The sequence below is a fragment of the Cryptomeria japonica genome, chromosome 11, assembly GCF_030272615.1.
Source record: "Cryptomeria japonica chromosome 11, Sugi_1.0, whole genome shotgun sequence".
Lineage (NCBI taxonomy): Eukaryota > Viridiplantae > Streptophyta > Pinopsida > Cupressales > Cupressaceae > Cryptomeria > Cryptomeria japonica.
This window is the reverse complement of record NC_081415.1, coordinates 287,032,371-287,055,477: the sequence shown is the minus strand read 5'-3', so window position 1 is coordinate 287,055,477 and position 23,107 is coordinate 287,032,371. Positions and strand designations below refer to the sequence as shown.

Sequence of the window (23,107 nt, the reverse complement as noted above, 5' to 3'; positions counted from 1 at the left end):
CTAGAATCCCCTTCAAGTTTTCCTAGATATGGCATGCTTTTAGAATGGAGATCCTATTTACTCTTTGGAAAGATAGAAATGTTGTTCTTTTTACTCACAACTCTTTGGATACTAATGTCTCACTCTATGCTAAAGCTTGCATTTGTAATAATGTATTAATGCAAATTTAGGTAAAAGTTGATAAAGTGGCTCTTGAGGTGGGCCACTCATAGGAGCTCCTTTAGCATTGAGGCAATGCCCCTTGTGCAGTTGCCAGAGTACCGTCAGATTCTGTTTCTATTGATCGCACTTTGCCCCATGGCTGTCATCGTGGTCGAAGCTCCTCTGCCTGATGCTCTCAAACCTGCCATCCCAAGTTCCTCGCCACTCCAATGGTGGGGGAGACGATGCATGGAGGAGCTGCTTGACTTCTCCTTTGTATCATGGCTTTGCCTCGGGTGGCCTTCTACTGCTCTTGTTACATTGGCTCCTGCTGCCGGTGATGGTTCTGGGTGGCCTATTGCCACCACCTCTAAATTTCCTCACTTGGCTCTGGCTATTTCGCCTCCTAGGTGAGAGGAACGAGAAGAAGAAAAAGACCCAGAAGATGGATGGTCTGTGTCGGACCCAACTCTTGGCCCCGCTGATGTATGAGGCAAGAAAGATGATCAAGATCCTCCCCCCTCGGCTACCTTTTCTTTGGCTGCTTGAGGAAGTTTTTTTGATGAATAGCTTTATTTTTTGGCTTCAGCTTCTTTCCGTTTGACTCTCGTGGGGTGATCTTGTATCCCCCAACCTTTTTTTTGTGAATATGTAATTTAATATTATTTTCTAATAGAGAAGGCCTATTCATCAAAAAAATATGTTAATTCAGGGCATATTTTTACAATGAAATGAAGAGCCCATAAAATAAGGTTTTTCATTTTGATGCTCTTAGATTAATCTTTCCAGAAAAATAAATTAGCATTTTTTTGCTAAAATATTTATTTTATGTTTTCTAGTGAAAATAATGTTTTACCAAACATAAAGGTTTTTCGCTCAACACACATTGGAAATAAGGAAAAAGTATATTTTAAAAATAATTTTCATCATACTGATGTCATTGTTCCAACAACAAAAAAATTGATATATATAAAACAATTTGTTCTAGATAAAAAAATATTAATCTAAAATATAAATAATGTGAATAAAAACTTATAACAAATAAATAATGTAAAAAATTATTAAAAAAATGTGTGCCCTAGATATCAATGTTAATGATTAAAATTTACTAAATAATGAGTTGATTTTATTTCTAAAAAATATATTCTTGATGTAAACATATCACTCATTAGAAATATTATAAAGTATAAGAAACAAGTTATTAACAAATATTTAAAATGTATGACAAATTATTTTTAAAAAAATTAGAATTTGCACATAAAATTTCAATTATCACTATTTCAAATTATCTTCAAATTGTTAATGATTTTGTGATTGAAAAAAACCTAGCTAAAAATATAGATATAACTTTCCCACTCGGGCCATAAGGTGGAGTTCAAAATATGACTAGCCTAATACTAATTGACAACTCTAAGGAAAAAGGAGTCAAAAACATGACATCAAACTCAATGAAAGCATGTAATAAATTAAAAAAAATCGAACACAAATTAAAGTAGGGAAGAGGATGAAAAGAAATTGCATAGAACATATAAGTGTGGCTCGATGTCATTTGTAGATCTAGAATTAGGAGATCTAAGTAAGAGGTTGCAACCAAGGTAACAAAGTCTCAAAAAAATAACTTGGTCTTATATCTCAAAAAAATAACTTGGTCCTATATCTCAAAAATTTCTAAAAGTTTAATGGAATTTTAATAAATTGTGGAAGGTAACAAAGAAGACTAGAAAGTAGAGTAAAAACAATAGAATAAGTAGATATCAAGCCAAATTATAATGTAAATTATGTAAAAAATGCAATAAAACATTAAAAATCAATATTGTAAGAAATTTACTCTAAAAAATTTGTACATGTTTAGGAACCCACAAGTCTAATTTTGTCAAAATAAAAATAAAAATGAGCTCAAGACAAGAGTTATTAAAACCTAGTCTATCCCTAATAGTCTATTATGTGACCCAGACCAATACATTATAATACCACTAAGTTTTACATAGATATTATCTTTATTTATAAAAACTTTTCTTTTTTTTATTCACTAATATTTTTCATAATTTTTTATAGATTTTGTTGGATACTAAAAAATATATGAAGGAGATGTTTCAATACATTTAAAAAAAATGGGATCTATCTTAATCAATAGGTTTGTGGGGACTAAACAAAGTAGTGCTCAGAGAGCGAAATTATGTGGCAAAAGGTAAATGGTAACAATGACAAATACACAACAAAGGTAGGGTTGGGAGAGGGGGAAAATTATGTGAATGGAAAAAAATCCTTAAAACATATGGTTGGAAAGTTGTCTCAAGTGGGAAAGAAAACACTAAATTAAGGAAAATTGGTGTGGTTTTGCAAGGGTTTTGTAGGTGGATAATAATACTATATTTTAAGGGAATTTATAGAAAAAATATCGATGTGGAGGAAAAAACACAACTGATGCAATTGTGATGGAAGTTGTTGTCACACTCCCCAATCTATTGGCAATATATTGGATTTGGTTAAGTGTTGTCATTGATGTCAACATTGTATCGTGGTTGGCTATGGTTCCGCTATCCCGGTTAGACTTGGTGTTTGTCTTGGTTTTGGCTATGATTCTGATATGGTATGATCATATTCTTGGATTCAGTTTTGGATGGTTATTTAGGTTGGCTACATGCTTGTCATATTCAATTGGTTCATGATTTGGTGCTCTGGAAGATATCACTTATGTTCCCGATTGATATTTCTTGCAACGGTTAGCTTTACCAGTTGGCAATACTTGATGATTTGTTTAAGTGATTTTGGTTCGGCTCATGGAAATGATTTCTAACATATTGAAGGCAATTCTTGATCATGTCCCAATTGTTTGGTGGCTTTGCATGGGCTGGCATGATGATATGATGGTCCTATTTGGATCTAGTTAGATATTTTGTCTTATTATACTGAGGGTTTCTACTAGTTGGTGAAACGTGTTGGTGATTGGTCTTAGCGTGATTTTCGACGATGTAATTGTTTGGGAATTTGAATTAGGTCCATGCTATGTAATGTAAATAATAATATTGGTCCAGTGATATCAAGTGATGTAATTATTGTAATTATGGGTTTACAGGTTTAGGATTTAGCCGACCTTATCACTAAGGTTGATGAATTGTATTTATAGGCGACTTATTCATGTAATTTGGATATGGATGGTATCGATGGTTATGTCTACATTATCAGAGAAAGGTTATGCCCAAATAGTGATATATCATTTAGTGGAAGGTTGTAAAGGATTTGGTGTTCTAGGGAAGACATATGTGCTTAACCGAAACTGTATGAAGCATTAGGAGATGCTACTTCCACAATTCATTATTTTTTGGATTGTAGTTTGATGTTTTGTAAGTCAACAAGACTTCCTTTTGTGATAAGCAATGCACTCTAGGCAGTTGGTCTTATTGCAAGTGCAATCCCCATTGAAATTATTTGACTCACTGCTTCAAAAGTATTATCTGATTGTGGGTAGGGTTTCCCACTGTGTCTTTTCCCTTTACTGGGTTTTCCATGTCAAAATATTGGTATTGTGTGTACTATTCTTTCATGCTTTATCTTTCATTATGTTGGTTTCTTTGTGCTCTGATATAAAGTTTATAATCTGCATTAATTGTTATACTTGTGTGAAAACTAATTCACCCCCACTCTCAGTTTTCTCCCGGTATCAAAACTATCTAACAATTGGTATCAAAGAAAGGTCCTCTGCAGAATATTAACTGCTTAAGGATATCTTATGGCATCAACATCAAGTTCTACATTTAATCCCTAATGAAATGAAAGTCCCAGATTTGATGGTAAAAATTACAAAATATGGAAGGAGCGAATGAAAATTCATCTGAGATGTCTTGGAGCTGAAGTTTGGGAGATAGTGGAGAAAGGGTATATACCTCATGATCCTAATTCTAGAACACTGACACCTACTAATGAACAAAAGAGAGCTGAAAATGATGTCAGAGCGAAAGAAACAATGTTAAGTGCCCTAATTGATGAAAATCTATTGAATGTCATAGAGTTGGAGAATGCAAAGAATATCTAGCTAAAGCTTGAAACTCTTTATGAAGTCGACCAAGCAATAAAGATTGCAAAACTTAAATGTTTCCGGGTGAGATACAAAACTTTGAATATGGAAGAAGATGATAAGATAAGTTCTTTCATGGATAGAGTGAATGAGATTGTCATGGGAATCAAATGCTACAATGGATCAGTTAATGAGGATGAGGTTGTGTCAAAGATTCTGAGAGTTCTGCCTCCGGCTTACAAAATGAAAGCTACTGTGATTAATGAACTCTGGACAATGTCAAGTAACCCTGTTACCAAAGATACATTACTTGGGAAATTGACTACTTTTGAGCTTGAGGAACTTGGAGTGTAGAGTGCTACTAAGACAAAGACTACATTTAAAGCATCTGCCTCCAGTAAGAAGAAGATAGATTGGAAAGAGTTATATGCCAAAGATTTGGAAGACATTGAGAGAGAAGACAAAGAACTTGAAGAGTTGGAAGCCCTGATTGCTAGAAGAATCCCTAAAGGACCAATTGGAAGTAAGTATGAAGGAAAAGTACCTTTTAAATATTTTTCATGCAATAAGATTAGTCATTTTTATTCTAGATGTCCTGAAAGAGCTGCTAGGAATCATGAAAGATTTATGAGGAATTATAAGCCTAATCCAGAATATCAAAGAAGACCTAGATTTAGGAGGAATAAGGATAAATCATGTTACCATGTTGGTGATGATGATTTTGGTGTTACTGATGATGATGATGATGATAAACCTATAAGTGGATCTGGTAATGGAAGCTTCAGTAAATATTGGGTCTTTATTGCTATCAAGGATGATTCTCCAGAACCTGTCATTGAAGCAACTCATACTGAGGAGAAGGCTTTAGTTGCTAAAATTGAAGAGAAGGATGAATGGGTTATAGATAGTGGTTTCTCACATCATATGACTAGTGATAAGAGAAAATTCCTAACTCTACAAGAATTTGATGGCAGACTAGTCGGATTTGGAGACAACAAGGCATGTAGGATAAAAGGCAAAGGAACAATATCTCTGGATGGTAAGACTAATACTGATAATGTTTATTATGTTGAAGGATTGAAGCATAATATTTTGAGTTTAGGTCAGATGGTGGATAGAGGATTTCATTTGCAATTTAAAGATGGAAAATGCAAGATTATCAATAGATCTATATTGGAGATTGCATCTGGAACTTAGACCAAAGGACACATATTTCATCTGAACTCTGGTGAGAAGGCTTGATTGATTGCTTAGATTGATGAAAGTTGGTTATGGGATAAGAGGATGTGTTATGTAAATTTTGATTGCATAGTGAAGATCAATTCAACACAAGCTATCAGTGATTTTCCCAAGATTGTTAAACCTCATAATCCGGTATGTAGAGAATGTCAAATGGGTAAGAAAGTTAGAACTTCTTTCAGAAGCATACATGATAGATCTAATTAAATTCTTCATCTTATTCATATTGATCTGTGTGGACCGACAAGGACTAAAATTTTTCAAGGTGATAGATACTTTATGTTACTTATTGATGACTATACTAGAATGATGTGGGTTGCATTTTTGAGAGAAAAGTCAAAAGCTCTTGAGAAATTCAAAATTTTCAAAGTTATGTTTGAGACTGAAATAGGATTGAAGATAAAATGTTTAAGATCAGATCAAGGCGGTGAGTTTACATCCAGTGAGTTCAACAACTTTTGTGAGAAGCATGGAATCAGAAGACAATTTTCTACACCTAGAACCCCACAACAGAATGGAATAGTGGACAGGAAGAACAAAAGTATCTTGGATGGTGCAAGAAAAATGATGATGGAATCCAAATTACCTAATATCTATTGGAGAGAAGTTGTTAATACCACAGTATATACTTTCAACAGAGTACACATAAAAGGTGATATCGGTAAGAATCCTTATGAATTATGATTTGGTCATACTCCTACTGTTAGATATTTCTAAATTTTTGGAAGCAAATGCTATATTAGAAGAGATGATGCATTAGGGAAATTTGATCCTAGAAGTGATGAAGTAATATTTTTGGGTAATTCTACTAAGAGAAAAGCATACAGATGTTATAAAAAAAGATTGAATAGGATTATGGAAAGCATAAATGTCAAGGTGGATGAGCAAGGCAATAATCAAATCAGATCAGATCATATGATTATGGATCGGAAGATGAATTTGTCAGATTAGAACCGAAAGGGAAAGAATCAATTTAGAGCATAGATCCAATTGCTATGATAACATAAAAAATATTCCACAATGGTTGTTGAAGAGCAGAAAGAGTTAGATAGTTAAGAAAATCTAAAAACCCCCAGGTATGTGAAGTTGAATCATTTTGAAGATTAGATCATTGGAGATAAAAGGAAAGGTGTGATGACAAGAAGAAGGCTAGCTACTAAAGAGGTATGTTTAATTTCTCAAATTGAACTGAAATCTTTTATTGAAGCAAGTAAAGATGAGAATTGGATGAAAGAAATGGAAGAGGAATTAGATCAGATAGAAAAGAATAAGACTTGGGAATTGGTTCTTAGGCCTAAACATAAGAATGTTACTGGAACTAAATGGGTTTTCCAAAATAAATTAAATGAGGAAAGTCAAGTTAAGAGAAATAAAGTTATATTGGTTTGCAAAGGTTATTCACAGGAAGAAAGAGTTGATTATGATGAGACTTATTCTCTGGTTGCAAGAATTGAAGCAGTAAGACTGTTTCTTGCCGATGTTGCACACAAGAACTACAAGGTATATCAGATGGATGTCAAATGTGAATTTTTGAATGGGGATATTGAAGAGGAAGTCTACATTGAGCATCCTAATGTATTTTCTTTATCAGAAGACAAAGATATGGTTTTCAAATTGAAGAAAGCTTTATATTGATTGAAACAAGCCCCTAGAGCATGGTATGCTAGATTAGATACATATCTTTCAAAGCTCGGTTTTATCAAAGGTAATTTTGATAGTAACTTATATTATAATATTGAGCATGATGACATACTAATACTTGAAGTCTTTGTGGATGATATCATTTTTGGAGGAGAAGAAAGTTTATGCATGAAATTTGCTAATGATATGAAGAATGAATTTGAAATGTTTATGATTGGTGAGATGGAATTTTTCTTAGGTTTATAGATTACTCAGACTGATAAAGGTATTTTCATTTGTCAAACTAAGTATGTGAAGGAATTTCTTAAGAAATTTGGACTTGAAAATTATAAACCTGTCGGTACTCCTATGATAACCGGTTGTAAATTGTCCAAGGAAGATGAATCTCCTAGAGTGAATCCTAGTAGATACAAATCAATGATTGGTGGATTACTATACTTAACTCAGAATAGACGTGATATAGTGAATACTATTTGTATTGCTTCTAGATTTTAGTCAGATCCTATAGGAACTCATGATATTTTTGTTAAAAGGATATTCAAATATTTGGCAAGTACAACAGATTATGGGTTATGGTATCCAAAGGATGATGATTTCAGACTATGTGCCTATACAAACTCTGACTGGGCAAGAGATGTGGATGATCGGAAGAGCACTACAGGTGGTGCATTCTTTCTTGGGAAGAAATTGGTTTAATGGATTAGCAAGAAACAATCATGCACTTCATTATCTACTGTCAAAGCTGAATATGTAGCTGCTGCAACTAACTGTACTAAGATTTTATGGATGAAACAAATGTTGAAGGATATAAGGGTAATTTATAATGAGCCTATTGTTATTCACTATGATAATACTGCTACTATTTATATGTTAAAGAATATAATATTTCATTCCAAATCAAAACACATTTCTATAAGGTATAATTTCCTGAAAGAAAAGGTTAAAGAAAAGGTAGTCAGATTGGTCAATGTGCCCACTAAGGAACAAATTGCAGATATTGTAACAAAACCATCACCTAAAGATACTTTTGAATATCTCATATATTAGTTGGGTGTCACCACCCCTCTAGAAGAGACTTAGAGATGCAAGGATGCATCAATCTGGTAAGCCTATCAGACATATTTTCAGATCCGAGTTGATGAGATGATGTTGCTGCTCAGGGGGGAGTAGTCAGTTGTTTGGTTTAGTTTCTTCTTAGTTTGGTATCCATACGTTTTCATTGATGTCAAAGGGGTAGATGGTGTTCATGTGAAAAATAGTTAATTTTGGGGGAGATGGTGTTCATGTGTTCTTCAGTTACTCAAAGGGGGAGATATATTTCAGATCATTCTTTGGGAGATTATTGGTATTCCTTGGCACTTGGATGTTTTTCACATTCAGTGTTTTCATCAATTCCAAAGGGGGAGATTATTGGAAATATGTTGGCTTTGGTTAAGTGTTATCATTGATGTCAACATTGTACCCTAGTTGGACCTATCTTGGTTAGACTTGGTGTTTGTCTTGGTTTTGGCTGTGATTCTGATCCAGTATGATCAGATCCTTAGATTTAGTTTTGGATGGTTATTCAGGTTGGCTACATGCTTTTCATATTCAATTGGTTCATGATTTGGTGCTCCGAAAGATATCGCTTATGTTCCCAGTTGATATTTCTTGGTACCAGTTAGCTTTACCAGTTGGCAATACTTGATGATTTGCCTAATTGATTTTAGTCCGGTTTATGGAAATGATTTCTAATGTGGTGAAGGTGCTTCTTGATCATGCCCCAATTGTTTGGTGGCTTCACATTGTCTAGCGTACTGATATGATGGTCCTATTTGGATCTGGTTAGATATTTTGTGTTATTATACTGAGGGTTTCTACTGGTTGGTGAAACATGTTGGTGATTGGTCTTAGCATGATTTTCGATGGATGTTATTGTTTGGGAATTTAAATTAGGTCCATGCTATGTAATGTAAATCATAATATTGGTCCGGTGATATTGTGTGATCTAATTTTTGTAATTATGGGTTTACAGGTTTAGGGTTTAGCCGACCTTATCACTAAGGTTGATGAATTGCATTTATAGGCAACTTATTCATGTAATTTGGATATGGATGGTATCAATGGTTATGTATACATTATCAGAGAAAGGTTATGTGTGAATAGTGATATATCATTCAGTGGAAGGTTGTAAAGGATTTGGTGTTGCAGGGCAGACATCTGTGCTTAACCAGAACTGTACCAAGCATTAGGAGATGCTACTTCCACAGTTCATTCTTCTGAATTGTAGTATGATGTTTTGTAAGTTAGTGAGACTTCCTTTTGTGATGAGGAGTGCGCTCTAGGTAGTTTCTTAAACACAATGTACCACTAAAAGGGGGGTGAATCAGTGGTTCTTAAATTTTTTCCCTTTAACTATCCTATGTGAGTATACTGGTTATCAGATCTAACTCATTGCAGCCTTACTGGTTAGAGGGGAGACTAACTCAAAATCACTCACACATAAAGGAGACATCACATAACACAAGCATATGCGACGAAAACCCAAGATGGGAAAAACCTCGGTGAGAAATGTTGCTGGAGACTACTGCTCCAATCCAGCCTCACAATGAATCTCTGATTACAATGTTTAGGGCACCAACCCAAGCAGCACCTACCCCTGCACCGAGGTACAACTTAGTGATCTACAAAGTATATCATCAATTACAAAAGTAATAACCTGTTACAAGTGAATCTTTCAAACACTACATATAATCGCTCTACCGATATCACCCCTTCTCTGCCTTACCGGTTTTGTACTCTTCCTATCACTATGCCTCTCTTCAACTTTCTGCTGGAACACTATCTTCTCCTCTCTGCTACACTCTTCTACTGCTGCCTTACCGAATCAATTCTATCGGTTACCTTTCTTCTTCTTTTTCTCTATTGAATCTCCTCTTCACTTGCTCTGCACTTCAACACTTTCTATTGTCTTCCAGCTGGTTCTAGCATTGTCGGTTGGCTTCAATGACACTCTCTTGCAACTTGTTGGTTTCTTTAACCTTAACGATTAAACCTCTGCTAAAACCTATTATAGGTTCTCTCCCTTCTTCTCAGTCTCTATCATCCTCTACAGATATCACTCTTCATCTACTTCTTTATTTAGCCTTTGGCATTACTTGGTAGCAACTCTCTCTGAGGCATCCTCAAATCCTATCTTTGGCCTACATATTTATGATTAGACATTCCCACCAAAAGCAATATTCAAAATTGGCACCTTAGGGTTTCTTCCAGTGATCACAAGGCACATTGAGTCCAATCAGATCTTGTTCCAGAGATCAACCACTTGCAATGGATCAATCAACCACCGTCAATCTTGCAGCTTCCAATACATGTTTGCTATGTTAAGAAAACACGGCCCTGTTCCATTACCTACTTTTGTCAATCACATTTATTGATCTTGCAGTTTCCTTTGCCAAATTTGATCTGCAGTTGAATGTATTTCATCAATCATGGCATCACCGAGATCTTCAGTTTGCATTGAGTCACAAACCCTCTGCAAACCTCCGTGATTGTCGCAGTCAACATTTAATATCGACCAACTGCCAGCTACCTCACCAACATGGAACTTCACTGACCTTTGCGAGCTTCCCACTTCAACTCCACGAGGCATCCTTGTCAATATCCACCTCAGCAAAGGTGTTTGTATCAACTAGACTCAGTTACCGACAATGAACACACAACTGGTCCTTCTTTTATGTTGGTTCTCTAACCCTACCGATATCCCATACTTTACCAGTTTTTATCATGTCTGTACTTTGTTGATCTACCGGTAGAACACCTTAACCAGTTGCCAGACATTCCTATCCATAGTATGCTCATTCTTATCAGGTAGGAGTACATCACTTAGCCTCTTTGCTCTCTTACCAGTTCTCATACTTATCAATAGGAACCTTGATGATACCATGTCATCAACCTTTAGTTGTTTCCATATGAGGCATCTGCATGCCTATTGCACTCTCTATCTACAGTTTCTCCACTATGCCTTCTTCATCATCAGACCAGACATCATCTCAGCTAGTTTGTCAAGGTGACAAACCCATCAGTTCTTTACTCTTCCTTTTCTATCTTGGTGGCACAATATGCCAACCCTTTTTGATCTAGTGTACATGCACCCAAGACATCCTTTTGTTTCACTGGTAGATCCAATGTGAGCCTTCATTCACCTACCTTCTACTTTTGTCTTATCTCACAAAACTAATATGCATACTTTGCATAATAGGAGATAAGATCCACTTACCAATGGGAGTGAGTCCTTGTCATTTGCATCTTGTAATGCACTCATGTGGCTTCCCTTTTTATGTAGCATGTCTTCAAACAGGCACATGTGATTTGGTGTGGGTACATTCACTATCAGTCATCTCTTCACATGCTGACTACATCTTCATCCAGTGGAAGTCTTGTTGTTCTGTATCCACACAACATACCGATGACCTACACATTCTTCTCCTCCTATGTTGATGTGATTTAGGTAACATTTTTCCTCTTCATCACAAACAACAGCTCAAGCATCTCACTCATCCTACTTGTACATTGGTCATAAGCTTGCTGGTTGGCAACTACTTACTGTCAACACAACTTTTACCAGTGACATCCTTTCCTTACCGGTGACAGATAGTTTCAGTAACCTATCTATTTCATTCACACATGTCAAACACTAACTTATGTACCAGTGACTCCAATGGTCATTCCTCTTAATGACATTCTCTTCTTTATCGGTGACCTGCAACACTAGTTGACATCAATGACTGCATGTCAACAATAGTCCCATACTGGCTGTCCTTCTATACCGATTGACATCAATGACAACACAATGCCAACAATCTCCCCCTTTGGCATTGATGTCAACACATGTAGTATCTGGCATACTACATGATCATTCTCCCCTTTTGTATAATCCATGGATTCTCACACATGTAGTATGCGATATACTACAAAATCCTTCTCCGCCTTTAACAACAATGGAAAAGGGAACTGTCAAGATATCATTCCTCCTTGTATTTACTAGGCACTGACATAATTTTTTCTCCCTTTTTTCTTTACCAGATGCATCTCCTCTTTTGATACCAATTGGTACAATTTCTCAAGTTACAACTTTTCAGATGGAGGACTTAACCATCAAATGACACCAATTGAGCATGCAAAACTGATACCAATTGTTAAAGCACTCAATTTCAGAAGGATGTGTCAGTGAATCACTACTTACCTTCCTATTAGACTACATCATCTCCCGTTTGATCCCAAATTTCTTTAGAATCAAGTGATTGTACTATGAATACAACCAACCAGATGAAAAGTAGATATCCCTAAACATGAAATTCTCCTGGGTATTCCTACAACAATTTCAATCATGTGTGGTTAATACACTCACAATTTTAATCTTGTCCGCTCTACTCCACAAGAACTTGAACTCCCCCTGAGTTATACATCTCAGGTCCACAATGCCAGACAGATCCAATACCCAGGAACCAATCATCTCCATATACCAGTTGACTTGTGCAACTATGATCATCTGATGATCTTTCGGCTCCATTATATCCACCACAGCCTATGACATGATCGTCATTCAGGTCTTCATCAACACCACCTGAGACATAACTTCCCCATTCCATGTTACTGGGGCTAATGTAATAATCTCCAACCTTATAATCTTACATAACCTGCAAGTACCTATTAGCATCATACCAGTAACATCCTGCACATACCAGTTCCTGTATCAGTCCATCATCACTACTGGAGCATCTTCCTATAACTCCTAACATTTTGTGTCACTTTGCATCTGATTACAATTGTTAATCTCCATCTATTGACACATGTCAGAGTGATCTATCTCTGATTTGTAGGTATGTAGCCAAGGTAGCCACTACACACACTTCCCATCCCATTTACTTCCTCTATACTGATAACACCTTGTTCTTCAGTATATCCTCTTCCACTAAGGGGGTGAATAATGTGGTCAATGTGTAACTCCCTCTAAGGTCATGCATCTCCTTTCAGCCTTAGGAGATATCACTTGTGCATTGAATGCACATTGTCGGTCCATGGTCTTCTTCCTCCACACCTACTAGGTATCATTCTTCTTCCCATTTGCAGTCATGGGAGCGGGTCTTACCTTCTTCTACTGATGGGTCCTTTCATTTCCTAACCCTGCTGCATAACCAGAAGTAGTGATATAGTAGCACACAACATTCATCCCAACTTCATGATTGGGGAATCTCTTAACATACTAGTTTGACCATCTTCTTCTGGTCATGTTGTTGTGACTAGCAACCAAAACTGATGGACCTCTTGATCCAACAGGGACATTTCTCCTTTGGTTCCATGCAAGTCTCTGACTTCCATATGCTCTATATTAATTTTTATGTTGAGCATAGCTGCTATACCGGCTTCCATATGACTGCAAGTCCTTCTTCTTGCATTCATAACTTCTATGGCCAATTCCATTGTAGTTATAACAAACATTATTTGCATAACTGGGAGATGGGATATGCATGTATCTACTCCTTGATACATTTTTCTCATTTGCATGATATTTATGAGATCCTAGATTATTCCTTCTATATCCCTTTCTACATTCTTCTGCCCTATGGCCATGACCATTACATGCAAAACAATAACCAATAAAATATGGCATATCACTTACAAATTTATTTTGTCATGCATGGGGAGATCTTACTGGTTTAGCATCTCCATTTCTACTTCTTTGGGGATGGATCCTGGGTTGTCCATTATTTTTATTTCCTCTATCTGGTCCTTTCATCTTCCATACTTGTCTTGACATGTGGGTGGTAGCATTTCTTTGGCCTCTACTAGTAGGAGGTCTTCTCATGTTCTTGCTTCCAGTGAAGCTATCTTATCCTATCTTCCCTTTCCCTTTGGGATCTGCATTGTTCTTCCTTCTTGCAACATTGATCCTCATCCTTATCTGCATGTCTTCACCAGTTATGGTTAGATCAATCTTCTTCTGGGGAGAATTTCTAACTATGAAGGTCAGTCCCTTGTTCTATTCATTTGAGGAGACAAACAAAATGTCATTGTGGGGAAAATTCTTGCTGGTGGAGCTCACCGACACCACTTCCTAATCCTTAAGTTTCCTTGGTATGGTTTTTCTTTTTCAACATTTTGTCCAAGGCATCACTGTTGCCATCAAAACATATTCTCACTTTGAGCTCATCCTGACACTTCTCAAGGTCGTTTCGAAAAATCTGCATTTCTCCAAGCAGCTTCTGATATTCTTTATCTTTTACTTCTAGCTCAGATGCTAGATATTTACATCGACACTCCTTGGTGTCTTCTTGTTTAATCTTTAACTCTGAGACACATTTCTCAGATTCTTCAAGACATCTGATCAACTAGTTTTTCTCCACAACTACAATATTCTTGAATATCTTGTACTCATTTCTCACTCTAGTAAGTTCTTCAAGTGCATTTACAAGTTCTCCTTCAAGATCAACTTCTGCTTCCTCTTTTCTTCACCTTCACTATCACTGCCAAATACATCTTGCTGGTAGGAGTGATCTGCATGATCATTCTCAGATATGTGCCTCTCATCTTCTGATTCTTTAGCCATGAAGAGATGGGTTCCTTCTTCATCATTGTTGCGGCTGCCAATAGATCTGCCTTCATCATCTGGAGATGCATGAATTACATTTCTCGTCCTATCTTCACAAACCAGTTCTGCAGTGGTAGGCTCATTTCTATAGAGCTTCTTCAATCTATCCCATAAGCTTTTTGTCAATCTGCATCTATCCACCTATGAGGTAACATCATCTAATAACCCACAAAGTATAGCCTTCATTTCTATATCATTGCAATAGTTTCTTCTTTCTGCATCAGAATTAGTGGGAGGATTGAATTTACTAGGGAAGCCATTTACAACGGACATCCACACATCAAACCCTAAGGAGGACAAGTAGACTTCCATTCTGCAACTCCAAATGGAATAGTTTGAACCATCAAATACTGGAGCAAGGATTGATACTAATTAGACCATTGTGTCCTTAGCTAGAATCTACCCAAGTTGGAGAAAGCTTGTCAAACAGGAACCTAAGCTCTGATACCAATTGTTAGACATAATGTACCATTGAGAGGGGATGAATTAGTGGCTCTCAAATTTTTTCACTTTAACTATCATATGCGAGTATATTGGTTATCAGTGTAATGCCCATACCCTAGCCGGACTTTTAAAACCCGTTTAACCTTGATTGACTTCCTATGTGGCATTCTTGAATGGTAGATTAACCGATACACAATGTGTAGTTTAGATAATATAAATAAATTGTGCATACTTATTATTGTGCTTTTGCATCGATTCTCATGTAAATGTAATTGTTCCTAACCCTTGAGATAAATCTTGAGCTAACGCCTTCATTGAATATGTATTTGTATATGCATGCTTGTATGAATTCATGGGTGCAGGAGATTGCAGGTACAACACCGCTTAGGGCAAGGTTCATCTCCTTTGGAATTTGCAAGGTTGAGTATGCTCGTTCATCTTTTGAATTCGGATTTAGTGGTCATATAACTCTCGTCTTGCCTTAGCCATGGTTAGGTGAGCATCGTGTGTGGATTCGTGGGCTTGCTCTTCAATGGGATGCGTGTCGAGTGATTTGAAGGACTTCCTCGATTTGCGTGCCATGCGCGAGGTAAGTGAGGTTTGTGATCCTAAGTATTAAATTTAAATTTATGAGTAGACGAGCGCATTAGAAATTTAGAAATTTAAATGGGTAGCTTCTTCTATATGATTAATCACTAATTTAAGAGATTGCTTTAAATTGTTATTGTAGCAAGCTTAAGGTATTTAACTGAGGTTAGTGTGCTCATTTACGCATTTGTAACTTTTATGCATTTGTAGTTGAGAAATTAGAATAAATAAGACTCTTGTTCTAGATTAGTCATGTATTTTAAAATGTCGCTTTATTTTGTTATAGCGAGTTAATTTAATAGCTAATTTTAAAATAACGAATTTATTGAGTTATGCATTTTAGAAAGGGAAAAATTTTAGAGTCATTGGAGAGATAGAATTAAATTACTCATTTTCGCATTTTTGGAAGAAAAGGGGTAAATTATTATTATTTAAATTAAATTAATTTTCTCTTTACTTGTAAAGTCGACATAATATAAAAGTTTGATTTTTAGAAAATTATGTTAATCAAAACGCCTTATCCGGTCAATAGTTCCAAAATATAAATGTAGAACTAAATCGATATTGAGAAATTAAAAATTTAAAAAGAAATAGAAGCATTATAATTTTAATAAGGAAAAACAATGAGATGTATTAAATAAGGTAAATGAAAGACTTCCATTTGATTTTCCATACATTTTATTTCAAAAATAAATGCCTAATTTCGAAATTGAAAATTAGGGCAAAATTAGGGTTTTCTTTTAGTCTTAGTTTTGCAAGCATTTTGGGGGTTCTTGGCTTTTTGGTCATTTTTGGGTGGAAAAACATGGTTTGGGGAAGAAAAGAATGGAGTTTTTCTTGCTTGCTTGGAGTGGCTGAAGCTCTACTTCAAATTCATGCCTGGAATGCAAATGGAGGTAGGTCTCTTGTTGTCTTTCATTCCATCTGAAAACAAAAGAAGTATGTTTGATTCTCCCTAAATAAATCTGAGTCTTGGTTGAAATTATGGAGATCATTGGGTCTTGATGGAAATGGTATGGGTTTGGGAATATCCTCTTGTAAGTTTTTGTTTAAGACTGTTTTTTTTATGATGAAACTGGGGTTTTGCTGCTGTGAGTGAGAGTGGTTATAAAAAAAAAAAAAAAAACCACGTTTCTTATTTTGATTAAAACCCATTTGTATGAGTGAATCGAAATATCTGATTTTCGAAACATTTCATGTGTTTTATTTTATTTTATTGTTTATAAACAAAAAAAAAAACCCACGTTTTAAAACGCTGTGCGTTTTTGTTTTGAATGTGGGATGGGGGTTAGGAGGGCGGGGAGCGGAGCTCCTCCCGCTCGCCTCCCCCTCCCCTGCTCGCCTCCCCGCATACACTCCACGCTCGTCTCCCCGCACACACACCTTCCCCGCTCGCAAGTGGAGACCACCGGCGGCAGCGGCGCTGCGGTGGCCGCAGGGGCCGCGGTGGCCGCAGGGGCCGCGGTGGCCGCAGGGCGCCGCGGGCCTGCAGGCACCGCAGCGGCGCCGCCGCGCGGTAGAGCCCGCGGCTAGGGCTTGGGCGATCCAAAGTTTTTTTAAAAAATTTGTTTGTTTCGTTTCGTTTTTGTTACTATAGTTTATTAAATTATAAATTAGTTTTTTTTTATTAACAAGTTTGAAAATGGTTTTTAGTATGGGTTATTTTATGCTATCCAAAGAAAAAGGGGTGATGTTGATTAGAATAAGTGTATTTGGAGTAATAATGTAACAATGAGTTGGGGAATTAGAGGGTTAGTGAATAATGTATTTTTCTTTTAAAAATAAAAATAAAAAAATATAGATGTGCATATTAAAATATAGGCTAATATAGATATCCCTTTATTTAACGTATATTGTTAATTTCGCATATAGATTTTGGGCTCTAGTATAGCCATGACTTTCATTGTAGTTTGTTTATTTTGTTTTAAAAGAAAGAGAAAGTCAAAGGATAGTTGATTATAAGATAGTGAGTATATTTCATGAGGGTAATGGACCTTAATTTCTTTGTGGTTATGTATGTAGTAGAGGCTTAGTTTAGCTTGGTAATGATTAGTCCATTCTTCCATTTACTCTTAATATAATTTGCTCTTGTAGAAGAGGGTTGTTCGTTTCGCATCATTATAGCAGGGATTAGATTACTGTTGTATTCTAGTATGTCATTAGCGTTTATCTTAGATATAACTTGACTGTCTAGATGCTTAAGACAACTTGGAAGATGTTGTAAATACCTGTTAACGCTAGAGGTCGACCCATCATTATTTTAGTAGTCAATGCGTCTGTTATAGTAGCACGTCTTGCTAGGTTTGTCTTGAACCCGGTCGTTGGGTTAATTGGGTTGGTCATAACCGATTTCGCCCCAAAGTCAAGTAACGTCAGTCATTAGAACCTGTGCTTGCCTTGAATTGTCAGTTGGATCCGCTTTAGAAGGGACCAATTATGTATATCCCGATCGAAGTGTCTGTTGAATATTGATTTTATTCGCCTAAGTGGCAAGATGTAAAAGACTTATAAATTTTGTATTCCTAACAACATAATACCAAAGGGGTCTTGCAGTTGAGCAGACCCGGAGATGTAGCCCATCCGGGGTGAACTCCGAGATCATATCTGTGTTATGCGATGTTTATAGCGTACTTTGTTTTATGTTTTAAATTATCTTGAATGGTTGTATTCTTGCATAGTGTAAGGTGTAAATTAAATGAATTCAAATTTAGATGTATAACATTTTTCCGATGGATAAACGTAGTTATTCAAGTTCATAAAATGTTGTGAATTATGAATATGGCATGGTATTTAAATATTGAAATTAAAGTGTGGAAAAAAAAAGTAAATTGGTAATGTTAATTTAAAATGTAATAGTGGAAGAAATTTGATTAGAATTACTTTATTGGATTAACTTGATATTGAGCATATCAATGGAATGAATGTAAAAAGGAAATAAAGTTAAAACTCACGTCATAATTCCTAGATTTAGAACTAAAGGATGAACATCATAGAATTAACTATCCCTTTACCTTAGTAAATAAATCACGCCATGTCAATTACGTTTCATTACATTGGAAAAATTTGTAAAGTTATTTCACGTTTTAATCTTAACAATAACCCTCACCGGATTAATTTGATAATCGTGTGGACTCAATCAGGTACTCATGCGTATATTGAATGAATCCACTCAGTAAATTATGTTGTAATTATAATCAATAATCCTCACCAGATTAAATTTATAATTGGGGTGAACTCAAATAGATATTCATATTTTAATCCTTATAAAAGGAATCCCTCATGATTGCTAAAATTAAACTAAAATGGAAAAGTAGTTGATTTGTTGTTCAAACATTAAATCCTAGTAAAAGTATCTCTCTCATTTTAAGATCATTTGACAAGAAGAGAACAAAACAAGAGATATGCAAAAAGATAATTGTATTTTAATCTGAAAAGAAGGACGTCATTATGATCTTATCTCTCTAATCTTGAAATGACGAATGTCATCTAGTTAACGAATCTTTAAATTGAAGGATGCTCTCGTGTGTTCTAATGCAGACCCATCTTAATGAAAATTAGCCCATTTACTTGCATTATTGAAACTTCAAATGTATCCTATGGCTACTCATATTTTACCTTTCATAAAAGAACTTCAACCCATTAGTAGGCTACGCATGATAACAAATGAAGAGACCTCACTCTACTCGTGGAAGTTTAATCCGAAAGAAACAAATTTATCTTATTAACCATACTTTTTAATATTTTAAAAGAGGTATCAAATGTGGGTGAATATTTTAAAATCAAATGAAGGAATCCTCACTTTACTAATCATAGTTTAGCCTTAAATGAATGAATCTCATTAAGCACATTCATAGCATTATAGGATGATGTCAAGTGTGGATGGTTATTTTAAAACTCTAACGAATGAACTTTGTTATATTTAAAACGCTTGATCCCATTTGGAGACCTCCTAATGTAATTATGAATTAAAGTGCGATGAATAAATAATCTCCTCAATGGCCTCCTAACCATCGAAGTAATTGAACGCCTCCTAAAGATATAAGGTGTTAAACCATTGAACACATATTTAATTAAGGACTATGCATTACCTCGTAATTAAGATATCCAGTTTAATGGATCTAATGACGCAAGTTGAGTTAGGTGTAAGGTTGTGTAATCGCGTTAGGAAACTCCTTAGGATTGGCTGAGCCTTCCGCTGTGATATCTAAGTTGACAGACAATCTCCATTGTATTTTAATGTCGTGTCTAATAATGAATTGAGTTAACTTCAATTTATCTTAATAATGTAACTTTTCATTAACGCTCTAAAAAATTATTATAAAAAAAAAAAAATTTACACTCTATTTGAGTGTTTTTAATTTAAACCCTTAGGGGTTTCCTGGCGGGGCATTACAATCAGATCTAACTCATTGAAAACTTACTGGTTAGAGGGGAGACTAACTCAAAAGCACTCACACATAAAGGAGACATCACAAATCACTAGCATATACGAGGAAAACCCAAGATGGGAAAAACCTCGATGAGAAATGTTGTTGGAGACCACTTCTCCAATCCAGTCTCATAGTGAATCTCTAATTACAATATTTAGGGCACCATTCCAAGGAGCACCAACCCCTGATTTAGGACACCAACCCAAGGAGCACCAAACCCTGCACCGAGGTACAACTTAGTGATCTACAAAGTATATCAACAATTACAAAAGTAATAACTTGTTACAAGTGAATCTTGCAACCACTGCATATAATCTCTCTACCATTATCATCCCTTCTCTGCCTTACTGATTCTCTACTCTTCCTACCAATTTGCCTCTCTTCAGCTTTTTGTTGGATCACTATCTTCTTCTCTCTGCTACACTCTTATGTTGTTGCCTTACCAAATCAATTCTACTGGTTACCTTTCTTCTTCTTTTTCTCTATCGAATCTCCTCTTCACTTGCTCTACACTTCAACACTACTGTCTTCCAGCTGGTTCTAGCATTGTTGGTTGGCTTCACTGATACTCTCTTGTAGCTTGCTGGTTGCTTTAACCTTACCGGTTAAACATCTACTAAAACCTATTACAGGTTATCTCCCTTCTACTCAATCTCTATCATCCTCTACAGATATCACTCTTCATCTACTTCTCTATTTGGCCTTTGGCATTACTTGGCAGCATCTCTCTCTGAAGCATCCTTGAATTCTGTCTTCGGCCAACATATTTATGATCACACATTCCCACCAAAAGCAACATTCAAACTTGGTGCCTTAAGTTTTCTTCCCCTGATCATGAGGCACTTCGAATCCAATCAGATCTCCTTCTAGAGATCAACCACCTGCAATGGATCAATCAACCACCGTCAATCTCATGACTTCCAATACACATTTATTATGTTTAGCAAACATAGCCCTGTTCCTTGACCTACTTTTGTCAATCACATTCAATGATCTCACAATTCCCTTTGCCAAATCTGATCTGCAGTTGAATGTCTTTCATCAATCATGGCATCACCCAGATCTTTGGTTTGCATCAAGCTACAAACTCTTTGCAACCCTCCGTGATTGTTGCATTCAACATTTAATGTTGACTAACTACTAGCTACCTCACTGACACAACACTTCACTAACCTCTGTGAGCTTTCCACTTCAACTCCACGTGTCATCCTTGTCAATATCCACCTCAACAAAGGTCTCTGTGTCGGCTAGACTTGGTCACCGACAATCAACACACAACCGATCCTTCTTTTCTGTTGGTTCTCTAATCCTTCTGGTATCTCATACTTTATTGGTTAACCATCATGTCTATACTTTTCTTATCTACCAGTGGAACACCCTAACCAGATGCTAGACATGCCTATCCATAGCATGCTCATTCTCATTGGGTAGGAGCACATCACTTAGCCTCTTTGTTGTCTTACCGATTCTCATACTTATCGGTAGGAGCACATCACTTAGCCTCTTTGTTGTCTTACCGATTCTCATACCAATTGTCTTACCGATTCTCATTCTCATTCTCTATCTATAGCTACTCCACTCTTCCTTCTTCATCATCAGACCAAAAATCATCTCAGCTAGTTTGTCAAGGTGATAAACCCTTTACTTCTTTACTCTTCCTTTTCTGTCCCAGTGGCACAATATGCCAACTCTTTTTGATTCAGTGCACATCTCTAATTACATGCACCTGAGGCATCCTTTTGTTTCACCATTAGACCCAGTGTGAGCCTTCATTCACCTGCCTTCTACTTTTGTCTTATCTCACAGAAATAAGATGCATACTTTGCATAATAGGAGATAAGTTCCACTTACCAATGGGAGTGATTCCTTGTCATATGCATCCTACAATGCACTCATGTGGCTTCCCTGTTTGTGCAGCATGTCTTCAAATAGGTACATGTGATCTGGTGTTGCTACATTCACTATTAATCATCTCTTCGCATGGTGACTACATCTTCATCCAGTGGGAGTATTGTTGTTCTGCATCCACACAACATACCGGTGACCTGGGCATTCTTCTCCTCCTGTGTTGATGTGATTTAGGTAACATTACACCTCTTCATCCCAAACAACAACTCAAGCACCTCACTCATCCTACTTGTACATTGGTCATAAGCTTGTCGGTTTGCAACTACTTATTGTCAACATAACTCTTACCAGTTGACATCATTTCCTTACCGGTGATAGATAGTACTAGTAACCTATCCATTTCATTCACACAATTCAAACACTAACTTGTGTACTAGTGACTCCAGTGGTCATTCCTCTGAATGACATTCTCTTCTTTACCGGTGACTTACAACACTAGTTGACATCAATGACTGCATGTCAACAATAGTCCCATGTCGGTTATCCTTCTATACTGGTTGACATCAATGACAACACAATGCCAACATGGTTGGCCTGATTGCAAGTGCAATGCCCATTGTAATTATTTCACATACTATTGTAGAAGTATTATCTGATTGTGGTTAGGGTTTCCCACCGTGGTTTTTCCCTTTACCGAGTTTTCCACATCAAAATATTTGTGTTGTGTGTACTTTCTTTTCATGCTTTATCTTTCATTGTGTTGGTTTCTTTGTGCTCCAATATAATGTTTATAATCTATATTAACTATTATACTTGCGTGAAAACTAATTCACCCCCCCCCCCCCTCTCAGTTTTCTCCTGGTATTAGAACTGTCTAACATCATCATGTGACCATCACAACATCAAATCTATGTATAGTAAATGTCAACCACTAATACATAATCACATGAAAATTTAATTATCTGTAAAAAAGAGTATCGAATTGTATTGTCATAAACTATATCCTCATATAATTTCATGCTCACTTGGGCCTCACTCTAATTTTTATGCCTTTTATGTCTTAATTACAACTGATTCTACTGAAACTAGTGCCAGATCTATGATCTCTACCTTCTCCTCTTGATTCCTAAC

At 36.1% G+C, this 23,107-nt stretch overlaps 1 protein-coding gene across 1 annotated transcript in view; it reads left to right on the top strand.

Annotated features, from left to right (window-relative positions):
- The first annotated feature begins 234 nt into the window (after positions 1–234).
- Positions 235–23,107, top strand: part of LOC131860182 (uncharacterized protein At4g15970-like) — a 113,630-nt gene continuing 90,757 nt past the window's right edge. The window contains exon 1 of the mRNA XM_059214559.1: positions 235–551. Coding sequence (XP_059070542.1) covers positions 235–551 — 317 coding nt within the window. The remainder of the gene's footprint in view (positions 552–23,107) is intronic.